At 37.6% G+C, this 13,567-nt stretch overlaps 1 protein-coding gene across 12 annotated transcripts in view; it reads right to left on the reverse strand.

The window, feature by feature from the left end:
* EFCAB5 (EF-hand calcium binding domain 5) overlaps positions 1-13,567 on the reverse strand; it is a 153,332-nt gene that overhangs the window by 88,689 nt on the left and 51,076 nt on the right. For 11 of the 12 annotated variants that reach the window (XM_058444962.1, XM_058444959.1, XM_058444963.1 and 8 more), the window contains 3 exons: positions 7,726-7,882; positions 4,708-4,756; positions 1,109-1,179 (listed from right to left, as the gene is read on the reverse strand). In XM_058444962.1, coding sequence (XP_058300945.1) covers positions 1,109-1,179; positions 4,708-4,756; positions 7,726-7,882 — 277 coding nt within the window. The remainder of the gene's footprint in view (positions 1-1,108; positions 1,180-4,707; positions 4,757-7,725; positions 7,883-13,567) is intronic. The other variant, XM_058444970.1, reaches the window with a different exon arrangement.

The following is a 13,567-nucleotide window of genomic DNA, read 5'->3' on the forward strand; positions in this document are numbered from 1 at the left end:
AGCCTAAGCCAGAATCCTTACTGGAGTTTCCAGAAATGTAAGCCACGACAGATTAAACAGTTGAGGATTGGCTGGTTTGAATAATTGTGGCAGACTCTGAGGCACAAGGGCTATCTCTGGTTGTCTGGTACCTGGTCCTGGGTTGATTTAGAGCAGGAGAAATATCAGCTCAGTGTGTGAGAATTAGTAAGGAGATGGTTCATAGTATGGGTTCTGGATCACAGGGGAATAATAAACAACTTTGGCCATTAGTTTGGCCTTGTGAGTAATGGATAACAAATAGACAAATACAGAATCTAAGAAAACACAGTTAGAACATAACTGAGGTAGAATTTGCCAAATTCTTATCTATACAATAATTTTTAAAAGAATTCCAGAAATCCCTCATACAGAACTTTGGAACTGTATATAGTGCATAATCTTCACTTTCAATCGTGCAAAGATGTATGAAAAGAGAAACAGAAGTTACCTTGACTCATCAGAGAAAAACAAGGGGAAATGGAGAAACATGAAAAAAATATATAAGTAGGCTGTGGAAGACTTAGGACTCTGGTACCATTAAATTGCTTATTTCACTTATTCTATTACAATAGAATCATACTTTTTCATATGCAATATTATGTAGATTTTGAAACCAAACTGACTGAATACAAATTTCCCCAGTTTTACTAATTGTGAAGCAGTGTGCAAGTTATTTAACCTTTCTACATCTTGGTGTCTTCATCTGTAAAAGCAGAGGAAAGTGTTGCTGAGAGGGTTAACCAAGTTCATGTATGATACCTGGCCCATAGGAAAGGTTTTGTAAGTTTTAGATCTCATTATTTTTTGAATAACCAGATTTCACTGAATATAAGATGCTGGTTTTTCTTGATCTTACCAGAAGGTGTCAGTGAAAGTTTTTTATACTCTCACATCATGCGTGATACTGATTGAAAGAAATTGTAAAATTTCAGAGGAGTTGAAATATTTTAAAGTACATATTTTAGAATGTATAAAATAAGTTTTGTGCTTTCATTTAACACTAATTTAATGATGTGTGACAGCCACCAACAGACAATTGAGACTGGCAAAATAATCCAATTCAAACATTAAATAATGTAACTCTTACTTCTGTAAATTCCATTTTGTTCAATCTTGGTTCTGTTGAGTCAGTAATATCCAGTTGTTTGCAGTGTGATCCTATTTATGGAATGAAGATTGTTTGCTAGTTAGTTTGGTTGTAATATATATTTGATATTTATACTATAGTGCTTTAAAAGAACATAAAATTATTTATTAGCTAATGTCTATCCATAATTACAATAAGGTGAATTACATATAGTTGGGTAACATACCAAATACTACAAAATTATTACTTTTCCTGGCTGAGCAAGCAAACCAAATACTAAAAAAAAAAGAGCCTATATTTTTAATGTCTGGATTGGGATAAAGCAGAAATAAATATGCACATCAATAGTATAAAAGGCTACAAAAACATCTCTGTTGATTTATGCTAGCAGGTCCTAAAACAAAACACTTCTGCAAGCTTTCTTTTTAAAAGCTTTATTTTGTCTTTAATGTTTCTTAAATAACGCATAAAAATGTTCTTTTCGTTAACAAATTCAAATAATACAAAAATATAAGCAACAAAACATGAATATCTTCCTTTTTCTCTACTTCCCATCAGCACTCTCACTCCTCTCTGCCCCAGAGGTAACCACTGTCAACAATTTATCATCCTTCCAGCAACCTTTCTATGCATTTCTGTATGTATACAAATGCATATATATATATATATGTGCCTTTTGTTTTTCTATTTACAAATATGATCATTTTGATGTGCAACTTGCTTTTTCATTTACCACTCATAGTAGCTTTTTTTCAAATAGGATCTGGGGCTCAGGGAAAGTTTGTAATGTATATATAGATTGGGAGTCATCAGCTGCAGTCATGGACTTGAATAAGAAAACCCAGAGAATGTGTATAGTGTGTATAGTGACAAGAAAGCCTGAAAGGAAACTCTGGAAAACAAAATTTAAGGTGCGAGCAAAAGAAGAGTCAAGAAACAAAAACACTAAAAGGTGATCAAAAATAGAAGAAAAAAATCAAGAGAATGATATCACAAAAACCAAGAAAATAGAGTTTCATAAATTAAAGTGATCAGTAATGATGAATATAACAGTTAGTTCAAATACAGATTTTTAAACCTTCATTTGATACGACAATTTATGTAATCCTTATTGACCTTACAAGAGAAAAATACATAAATTGTATGAAAGCTCATGATGAAAGAACTATACACTGGCTTCCTCTCCTACTTCTAATAGTAACTCTTCCTGCCTATCATGGGTTGGCACAAGGGCATAGAAAAGATTTTTCAATCACTCTTGAATTTGGTAAGTGCTAATTATGAGATATCAGTTATTGTGGCCATAGGAGGACTATATAAATTTTCATATAAACTTATGCATTAGATGCAGACATTTCCATCCCAGACCTTCCCCCAAGCTCCAGATGATTATGCAAACGTAACAGTTGCTATTAAGTATACCTGTCTGTCTGTCTCTGACTGGAGTTTGAGCAACTTAAGGGTAGGAAACATGTTTTGTCAGTCCTCTTTGCATTCTCTAACTCATTACAGTATCTGGAACTAAGTGAGAGCTCAATGAATGTTGACCCAATGAATAGTACAGAAAATAAATACTGTAGTATAGGAGGTGACAGAAGAAACAATCACTGTCAATTGGAATGCTCTGGAATTTCTGTAATTTTATCAGGACCCCAAATTGAGTTCTCTTAACTCACTCCTTCTGTACTCTCATTCAAAAATAAATGAAGTTATTTCAATGATTTTTTGAAACAAGAGTAAAGGATGAGCTGACTGAAGAATTACGGTTTTTGGAAAATGTGAGAACAGGTAGAAGGAGAAAAGGTTGTCAGTAAGGCCCAAATCATGCTTGGAGATCAGTGATCAGGAAGACGGGAAGCATATTTTATTTTTAAAAGTGACAACAGACTTCAGACAGTGTATTGTTTTCAATGTAACAAAAGTAGTCAAATAATTGGAAAAAAATCTACTGGATATTAATTATGTAAATCTCAGAACCCAAACTCTCGTTCCTATGGGACAAGTGAGGGTTTTTTTTTTTCCCACCTAATTTCATATAGGGAAATCTTTCTGAAAACAAAAGCATCAAAATCTGTGACACTCCATAGGGGTGGTGCTGTCCTCCTTTCCTCCCAGGGAGCATGGTGGAAATTTTTGGGTGAATGTTTATTGCCACAATGATGAGGAATAGGAGCAGAGGCAGAACTCATGTAATTCCTGCACAGTAGATTTTCCCTCTTCTGCAGGACATTCAAGTAGAAGAAAAACCTGATTATAATAATTTTGAACCTAGAACCCAACTCTATTTTACATATAAATGCAGAATATAATTTTGCTGTGGAATTTTTCAAGAATATAACTTCTATGAAAATTTGAGGGAGAATTATACTTTGTTTAATTCTGGAACTTTGCCAAGAGTTGTTCACCATTTCAGAACTTGTGTAACAGGGAGTAATATAAATTGTATCTGAATTCTAATACAACACACCTGTGTCAGTCTGCATTTCTGGGAATTCTATGTATATATATTCATTTTGCCCTATTCCAAAATGTCAAAAACAAATAAAATGGTCAATTGTATATAATTTTACTTTTCTTATATCTAAAGGTACATTATAAGTAGGTAGAAATGTCTGACTACTCTATTATGTCTTCTAGCGAAGTTGTAACAAAGCATTTATATATTGAAATACAGTGCATATAATTTTCTTTCTTTTTTTCTTTTTTTTTTTTTTTTAGAAGGAGTCTCACCCTGTCACCCAGGCTGGAGTGCAGTGGCGTGATCTTGGCTCACTGCAACCTCCGCCTCCTGGGTTCAAGTGATTCTCCTGCCTCAGCCTCTCAAGTAACTGAGATTACGGACACCTGCCACCATGCCCGGCTAATTTTTGTATTTTAGTAGAGACGGTCTTTCACTATGTTGGCCAGGCTGGTCTCAAACTCCTGACCTTAAATGATCCGCCCATCTCGGGCTCCCAAAGTGCTGGGATTACAGGCGTGAGCCACTGTGCCCGGCCTCTGAAGAAGTCTTAATCCTAGTATATATAGTAACAGAACTGGATGGGATTATCCAGGGAAATTTATGTAACATGAAAAGGGAACTCAAGAAACAACATTTGAGACACAGAGAATGACCCCAGGAGGGTTATAGTAAAGGTGTAGGATATAAGAGTGGGTAGAGTCAAGGAAATTCAAACTAAGGAATTTACGGAGGCAGTGTTCAACTCTGGTAAATCTTAGCATGAGCCACCGCGCCTGGCCAGTGCATATAATTTTATTACGCTTTTACTTTTATTTCTCCTTTATATCACAGTTATGACATCATATCTTTCTTTTAAAATTCTGTGTATGTAAGAAATACTTTCTAGGAATGTCATAGGATAATAAAAGAGTATTGCAGAGTACTGGTAATAAAATGGACACCAGACTAAAAGGATTGAGAATCACAAATTGCTTTTCTGCTTTTATACATTCTGTATCTGGACAGCATGGAAGAGTCTAATTGCACCTGCAAGAGCTTTGAATAACATCCGTCTCATGTTGAATCTTCATCTGAATTCAGTGTCCCCCACCCAAAAAAGAAATAAAAATAAAAATGTCAGAGTAATAAGCAGACTTACCAAGCTTGAAATCTGGATTTTGAAAGAATTCATGAAGAACATTCTGAATCTGCAAATCAAAAGAGGAAAAAAAGAAAGAAACCATATGCCACTCCTCAGTTACCACATATTTGTTATTTTAGACTAAAAGCCATCTATAGTCTTTCTATTTTAGTATTGGGTGATCTTTCCAACCCAAGGACAGAAATAGTAATAAGTCACATATACTTTCTACAAGGGGGTCTTCAAAAAGTTCATGGAAAATGTGTATTATGAAAAAAATATGCATGGATTTCAATTTTTTTTGCACCAAAATAAACTTGTCGTAACTTGTTGTATCTGAACAAGATCTAGCTTGAAGAACTAAAAAGGATAAGACACCAGTTTGAAAAGAGCCCCTATTAGAGCAACATGAATTCTGCTAAAATTGAAGCAAAAACATTAAATTTATGGTGAAGCTTGGCGGGAAGAATGGTGAAATCACTGGTGTTTTATGAAGCGTTTATGGGGACAATGCTCCAAAGAAATCAGCAGTTTACAAATGGATAATTCATTTTAAGAAAGGATGAAATGATGTTGAAGATAAAGCCTATGGCGCAGACTATCCACACCAATTTGCAAGAAAAAAAATCATCTTACTCATGCCCTTATTGAAGAGGACTAAAAATTAACAGCAGAAGCAATAGCCAACACATAGACATCTCAGTTGGCTCTGCTTACACAATTCTGACTGAAAAATTAAAGTTGAAAAAATTTCCAATCAATGGGTGCCAAAACCATTGCACCCAGATCAGATGCAGACAAGAACAGAGCTTCAAATGGAAATTTTAAACAAGTGGGATGAAGATCCTGAAGCATTTCTTCCAAGAATTGTACCAGGAGAGGAAACATGGCTTTACCAGTATAATCCTGAAGACAAAGCACAATCAAAGCAACGGTTGGTTACCAAGAGGCGGAAGTGGTCCTGTCAAAGCAAAAGCAGCCTGATCAAGAGCAAAGGTCATGGCAACAGTTTTTGGGACGCTCAAGGCATTTTGCTTATTAACTTTCTGGAAGACCAAAGAACAATAACATCTGTTTACTATAAGAGTGTTCTGAGAAACACTAGCTAAAGCTTTAGCAAAAAAAATGCTGGGAAAGCTTCACCAGAGAGTCCTTCTCCACCATAACAATGCTCTTGCTCATTCTTCTCATCAAACAAGGGCAAGCTGGGCACAGTGGCACACACCTGTAGTCCCAGCTACTCAGGAGGCTAAGGTAGAAGAACTATGAGTTTGTGCCAGCCTGGACAAAATAGCAACACTCATCTCCACTAACAAAACAAGAACAATTTTGTGAGAGTTTCAATGAGAAATCATCAGGGGTCCACCTTACAGTACTCATTTAGCTTCTTCTGACTTTTTATTTTCTAATCTTAAAAAAAATCATTAAAGGACACCTATTTTTCATCAGTTAATAATGCAAAAAAGACTTCATTGAAATGGTTAAATTCCTAGGACCCTCAGTTCTTTAGGGATGGACTAAATGGCTGGTATCATCACTTACAAGTGTCTTAAACTTGATAGAGCCTCTTTTTATTTATTTATTTGCCATTTAAAAAGTAATGGCAAAAGCCACAATTACTTCTGCACCTCGCTAGTATTTCAGACAGGGTTTCACCATGTTGGCCTGGCTGGTCTTGCACTCGTGGGCACAAGCGATCCTTCTGCCTCAGCCTCCCAAAGTGCTGGGATTACAGGCCTGAGCCATGGCGCCCAGCCTGATGGAGCTTATGTTGAGATACAAAGTTTATATTTTTTATTATCTTTTAATTCAATTTTTCCACACACTTTTTGAAGTCTCCTCTTAGAATACTTAAGGGTATATAAAGTTATTTTACACATATATTCTCAATGATTCCCAACCTTTTTGTGTGATTAGGATTTGGATGCTCACAGTGACCCCATTTTGCCCCCTCCAAGGGACATTTCTAGCAACTCTCAGACACGGCATGATGGAGCTAAGGCACTTTTGGCAAGCACTTTGGCCATCCAAAGAATCCTCTGTACTTTCTCATTCTTCAATTACTAAAAATGAAATTTCCAAGTTCTTCTTAGTCCATTTTTAAAAACATTTTATTTTTTAGAGAAGTTTTAAGTGCACAGGAAAATTGAGCAGAAAGTACAAAGAGCTCCCCCACCATGTGTGTGCGTGCATGTATGATATATATATCACATATATATATATTTTTTGTTGTTGTTGTTGTTTTGTTTTTAAGAGACAGAGTCCCTCTCTTTTCCCCAGGCTGGAGTGCAGTGGCATGATCATGGCTCAGTGCAGCTTCGACCTCCTGGACTCAAGCAATCCTCCCACCTCAGCCACCCAAGAAGCTGGAACCACAGCCTAGATAATTTTTAATTTCTTCCTAAAAGTAGGGTCTCCCTATATTGGCTAGGCTGGTCTCGAATTCCTGGCCTCAAGCAATCCTCCCACCTAGGCCTCCAAAATGCTGGGATTATAGGTGTGAGCCACCACACCCAACCAGATATGTCTTCTGCTAATATTTTCTCCCAGTCTGTGGCTTGTCTTCCTTAATCTGTTTTTAATCATTCACTTTAAACTGAAAATATGCTTAGCATTGTATCTAATGAAAAAGTATTTCCAAATCCATATACACTTAAGAGAAAGCATTTAACTCTCAGAGTACAGTTGCTCTTTAGCACTAAGAGACGGTCTTGCAGGTCTCACTGAAGTAGTCACACATACAAACGCACACACAACAAACAAACAAATGAAATATATGTTGGTTTATAATGATGAGTTTGGGAACCTCAGCCAGAGTCAAGATTTTAGAAATCTAGCTAGAATTTTGTGTGTGTGTGTGTGTAATGCTCAAAAGAAATTGAAGGACTCAACACTCACGGACCAGACAGGTCAAGACTTACCTCAGCAATACTGAAAATTTCAAGGGAGGCTTCTAGTATGCTACTCAGTATTCTAGCAATTGCCCTTTTACCACTTACCCCAACTACCTTTCACATATACCCCCAATTTTCTTACCACTGACTTAGGAATCATTCCTTTAGGGTCTAGAATCCATTCATCGAATTGCTCCTGCAGAGCCTGTTTCCGTGTGTTGGCCACCTTGACTTTGATTTTGTCTATGCTTTCTCTTTGTTTTCTATTCTGTTTAACATTCTCCTTCATTTTGGATACTCTGCAGGATGTAGATATAGAAAACATGTTGAATTAATACCCTTGGATTTGGTTCAGATTGGAACACAGGAATTCAGACGCTCTTTGGAAATGTTTGCCTGTCTTTTCTCCATAAAATCTTTGATTCAGGCCTGTAGTGAACCTTCTTCCACAAGCACTTATTGAATTTGGCATTAATCATAGAGTGCTTTCTACTATTTGACTTTTTATAGAGGTAGGCCTTATTTTACCCAGCTAAATACTAGACTTAAGAAGTATTGGTAGGAATGTGAATTAGTACAACCATTGTGGAAAATAGTAGGGAGATTCCTCAAAAAACTAAAAACAGAATTACTACATGATCCAGCAGTCTCACTTCTGGATATTTACCCAAAAGATCTGAAATCAGTTCATCAAAGAGATGGCTGCACTTCCATTTTCACTGTGACACTATTCACAATAGCCAAGTGATAGAACCAACCTAAGTGTCCTCCAACAGACAAACGGATAGAGGAAATGTGGTTTATAAAACAATGGAGGGGCCAGGTGCAGTGGCTCATGCCTGTAAACCCAGCACTTTGGGAGGCTGAGGCAGGCAGATCACAAGGTCAGAAGATCAAGACCATCCTGGCTAACACGGTGAAACCCCGTCTCTACTAAAAATACAAAAATTAGCTGGGCATGGTGGCATGCGCCTGTAGTCCCAGCTACTCATGAGGCTAAGGCAGGAGAATGGCGTGAACCCAGGAGGCAGAGCTTGCAGTGAGCCAAGATCACGCCACTGCACTCCAGCCTGGGCAACACAGTGAGACTCTGTCTCAATAAATAAATAAATAAATAAATAAATAAATAAATAAATAAATAAATAATAAATAAATAAATAAATAAATAAATAAATAAATAAATAAATAAATACGATGGAATACTATACAGCCTTTAAAAAGAAAGAAATTCCATCATTTCTGACAGCATGAATGGAATTGGAGAACATTATGCCAAGTGAAAAAAGCTAGGCACAGAAAGACAAATTCCACAAGTTTTCACTTATTTGTGCAACATAAAACAAACAAGCACATAGAAGCAGAGAGTAGAATGGTGGTTACAGAGGCTAGGAATGGGGGAAATGAAGATGATTGTCTAAGGGTATAAAATCTCATTTAGACAAGATGAATAAGTTTTAGCGTACATTTCAAAATTGCTGAGAGTAAATTTCAAACATTCTCACCACAAAAAAAGATACGTATTTGAGGTGATAGATATGCTAATTTGTTTGATTTCATTATTTTACATTGTATTCACAAATTATAACATTATTTGACCTTGCAAATGTATATAATTATAAGATATTGATTTACAACTTAAAAAACGGGTAGTAAAAATAGCTCTAGAAGCTGCTATATATACTGAAAAGGCAAGGTTGGATGCAATAAGGCCTTAGGGTAGTGAGCTTCTCTTTTCCCTGGACATAGAAATCATCTGAAGGGATTGATTTCAGGTGTTGGAAACAGGCCCCCAAATCTGGCCATAAACTGATCCCCAAACTGGCCATAAACAAAATCTCTGCAGCACTGTGACATGTTCGTGATGGCCATGATGCTCATGCTAAAGGTTGTGGGTTTACTGGAATGAGGGCAAGGAAACCTGGCCCACCCAGGGCAGAAAACCACTTAAGGCATTCCTAAGCCACAAACAATAGCATGAGCAATCTGTGCCTTAAGGACATGTTCCTGCTGCAGATAACTAGCCAGAGTGACCATCCCTTTGTTTCGGCCCATCCCTTTGTTTCCCATTTTAGTTAATCTGTAATCTATAGAAACAATGTTTATCACTGGCTTGCTGTCAATAAATATGTGGATAAAACTCTGTTCGAGGCTCTCAGGTCTGAAGGCTGTCAGCCCCCTGATTTCCCACTCCACACTCTATATTTCTGTGTGTGTGTCTTTAATTCCTCTAGCGCCGCTGGGTAGGATCTCCATGACCAAGCGAGTCTCGGCAAATGGCGCCCATACATAGGACTGGAACCTGGGTTGAAGGGTCACCAGAGTGACAGTTGAAGAACGTGGAACTAAGCTGGAGGACACCCGAGTACTTTTAAGCAGTCCCCGTGGTGAGTAAGAAGGGGAGCTCGGAAGCATCAGGGTAACAATGGGACAAGCTTGGGACCTGGTTCATTCCACCTTGGAACCTTTTCACACTGATAATGAGGAGGAAGGAAAGTATAATGAAGTAACTGAAGAGGTGACAGAGCAGGTTTGTTTGCCAGCTAAAGCTAAAGCGGCAAAGGAGGGAGAGGTTTATCCCTACCCTTCTGCACCCCCTCATTATTTTGAAGAAAAAGAGTGGTCTGATCCTCCAGATCTTTCTTTTCTGGAGGACACTGGGCGAAAAGTAGTTGCCCCAGTGACTGTTCGAGCAGCACCTCGAGCGACTGCTCTCAGTTCTATTCAGGCAGGAATTCAGCAAGCTAGAAGAGAGGATGATTTAGAAGCCTGGCAGGTCTCTGTTAGGATACACCCACCAGATCAACAGGGAAATATTGTAGCTACATTTGACCCTTTTCCTTTTAAATTACTCAAGGAATTTAAACAAGCTATTAATCAATATGGACCAGGTTCTCTTTTTTTAATAAGACTGTTAAAGAATGTTGCTGTCTCCAGTCATTTGTTGCCAGTGGGGATGATAGGATTACTTCTAGGTAGATCTAGTTTAAATTTAAGGGAGTGCAAGTACATACAGGAGTCACTGATTCAGATTACTATGGGGAAATTCAAATTGTTATATCTACTTCTGTTTCCTGGAAAGCAGAGCCAGGAGAACGTATAGCACAGCTCCTGATTGTGCCATATGTGGGAATGGGGAAAAATGAAATTAAACAAACAGGAGGATTTGGAAGCACTAATAAACAAGGCAAAGCAGCTTATTGGGTGAATCAAATTACTGATAAACATCCTATAACTATTCAGGGAAAGAACTTTAAAGGTTTGTTAGATACAGGAGCAGACATTTCAATCATTTCTCTACAGCACTGGCCATCCGCGTGGCCAATTCAACCCACTCAATTTAACATAGTTGGAGTTGGTAGAGCCCCTGAAGTATATCAAAGTAGTTATATTTTGCATTGTGAAGGTCCCAGTGGACAACTTGGGACTATTCAACCAATTATAACTTCTGTACCTATACATTTTGGGGGGAGAGATTTATTACAACAATGGGGAGCACAAGTTCTAATTCCAGAGCAATGATATAGTCCTCAAAGTCAACATACGATGCATGAAATGGGGTGTGTCCCTGGTGTAGGATTAGGAAAAATTTTGCAAGCTTTGAAGGAACTGCTTCAAGTGGAAAGACAAAGTTCCCGCCAAGGTTTAGTATATCATTTTTTATGGCAGCCATTGTTAAGCCTCCAGAACCTATACCTTTACAATGGTTAACAGATAAGCCAATTTGGATAGAACAATGGCAGCTAAGTAAAGAGAAACTGGAGGCTTTGGAGGACTTAGTTACTGAACAATTAGAAAATGGACACATAGCTCCAACATTTTCCCCTTGGAATTCTCCAGTTTTCATAATTAAGAAAAAATCAGGTAAATAGAGAATGTTAACTGACTTAAGAGCCATTAATTCAGTTATACAACCTATGGGGACATTGCAGCCAGGACTGTCTTCTCCTGCTATGATTCCATAAAATTGGCCTTTAATAGTCATAGATTTAAAAGACTGTTTCTTTACTATTCCCTTAGCTGAGCTAGACTGTGAACAGTTTCCATTTACAATTCCTGTGGTAAACAACCTGCAGCCTGCTAAGCGTTTTCACTGGAAAGTGTTGCCACAAGGCATGTTAAACAGTCCAACAATTTGCCAGACGTGTGTAGGGCAAGCAATTGAACCTACTCGTAAAAAATTTTCACAGTGTTACATTATTCATTATATGGATGATATAATTTGTGCTGCCCCCACTCAAGAAATATTACTCCAATGTTATGATCACTTGCAAAACTCGATTTCTCAGGCCAGTTTAATTATAGCTCCTGACAAAATTCAGACTTATTCCTACTTGAGAACCTTAGTAAATGACCCTACAATAGTGCCACAGAAAGTAACCATATGTAGGGAATCAATTGAAAACATTAAATGACTTTTAAAAATTACTAGGGGACATTAATTGGATACGGCCTGCTCTAGGCATTCCTACCTATGCCATAAGTAATCTATTTTCTATCCTTAGAGGAGATTCTAGTCTCACTAGCCCTCGGCAATTAACAAAGGAGGCTGAGGCAGAGTTACAGCTGATTGAAAAGCAAGTGCGTAAGACTCAAATAAATAGAATAGATCCAGAGAAGACTCTAGATTTGCTAATATTTTCAACTCAGCATTCACCTACTGGTGTTATTGTTCAAGAGCAAGATCTTGTAGAGTGGCTTTTTCTTCCACATACTAAGTCATGGACTCTGATTCCTTATTTGGATCAAATCGCTACTGTGATAGGAAATGGGAGAACTCGGATTGTTAAATTATATGGATATGATCCTGGAAAAATTATTGTCGCTCTCACAAAGGCACAAATACAGCAAGCTTTTATAAATAGTCTTACTTGGCAAACCCATTTAGCTGACTTTGTGAGTATTCTCGATAATCATTTTCCTAAAAACAAAACTGTTTCAATTTTTGAAATCAACTAATTGGATTCTCCCTAAAATAACTAAATTTAAACCAATTGAAGGTGCTGAGAATGTTTTTACAGATGGGTCTAGTAATGGTAAAGCTTCTTACTCTGGCTCGAAAGGTAAAGTTTTCCAGACACCGTATACTTCAGCTCAAAAAGTGGAGCTTGTAGCTGTAATTGAGGTATTGACTGCTTTTAATATGCCTATTGATGTGATTTCTGATTCTTCATATGTGGTTCATTCCACACAATTAATTGAAAATGCTCAGTTAGGAGTAGAATGCACCCCTTTTACATCACTCACATTAGGGCTCATACACCTCTTCCAGGACCTTTAACTGAAGGGAATCAAATGGCTGATCACCTAGTTGCTACTGCAATATCTAATGCTAGACACTTTCACAATTTAACCCATGTTAAATTGAGCCTTTGGTCTCAAACACAGATATTGCATTACCTGGAAAGAAGCTAAAGCCATTATCCAGCAATGCCCAACTTGCCAAATGGTGCATTCCTCATCTTTCACAGGAGGAGTTAATCCTCAAGGATTGGAGCCTAATTCTATTTGGCAAATGGATGTCACACATGTTCCCTCGTTTGGGAGACTAGCTTATGTACATGTATGTGTGGACACCTTTTCTCACTTCGTCTGGGCTACATGCCAATCAGGAGAGTCTTCTGCCTGTGTTAAACATCACCTTTGGCAGTGCTTTGTGGTATGGAAATTCCAGCTTCTATTAAAACAGACAATGCCCCAGTATATACTAGCCAAGCTCTAGTTACATTTTTCTCTATATGGAATATTAAACACATTACTGGTATCCCATATAATTCTCAAGGACAAGCCATAGTGGAAAGAATGAATCTCTCCCTGAAACAGCAATTGCAAAAGCAGAGCGGGGAAAACAGGGACTATGGGACACTACATATGCAACTGAATCTAGCATTATTGACTGTAAATTTTTTTAGCCTGCCTAAAGACCAGATGCTATCAGCAGCTGAACAGCACCTACAGAAACCAGCTGCAAAGACAGAAGCAGAACA

Source organism: Hylobates moloch, unplaced genomic scaffold (assembly GCF_009828535.3).
Source record: "Hylobates moloch isolate HMO894 unplaced genomic scaffold, HMol_V3 SCAFFOLD_10, whole genome shotgun sequence".
In the NCBI taxonomy this organism is placed as follows: Eukaryota; Metazoa; Chordata; class Mammalia; order Primates; family Hylobatidae; genus Hylobates; species Hylobates moloch.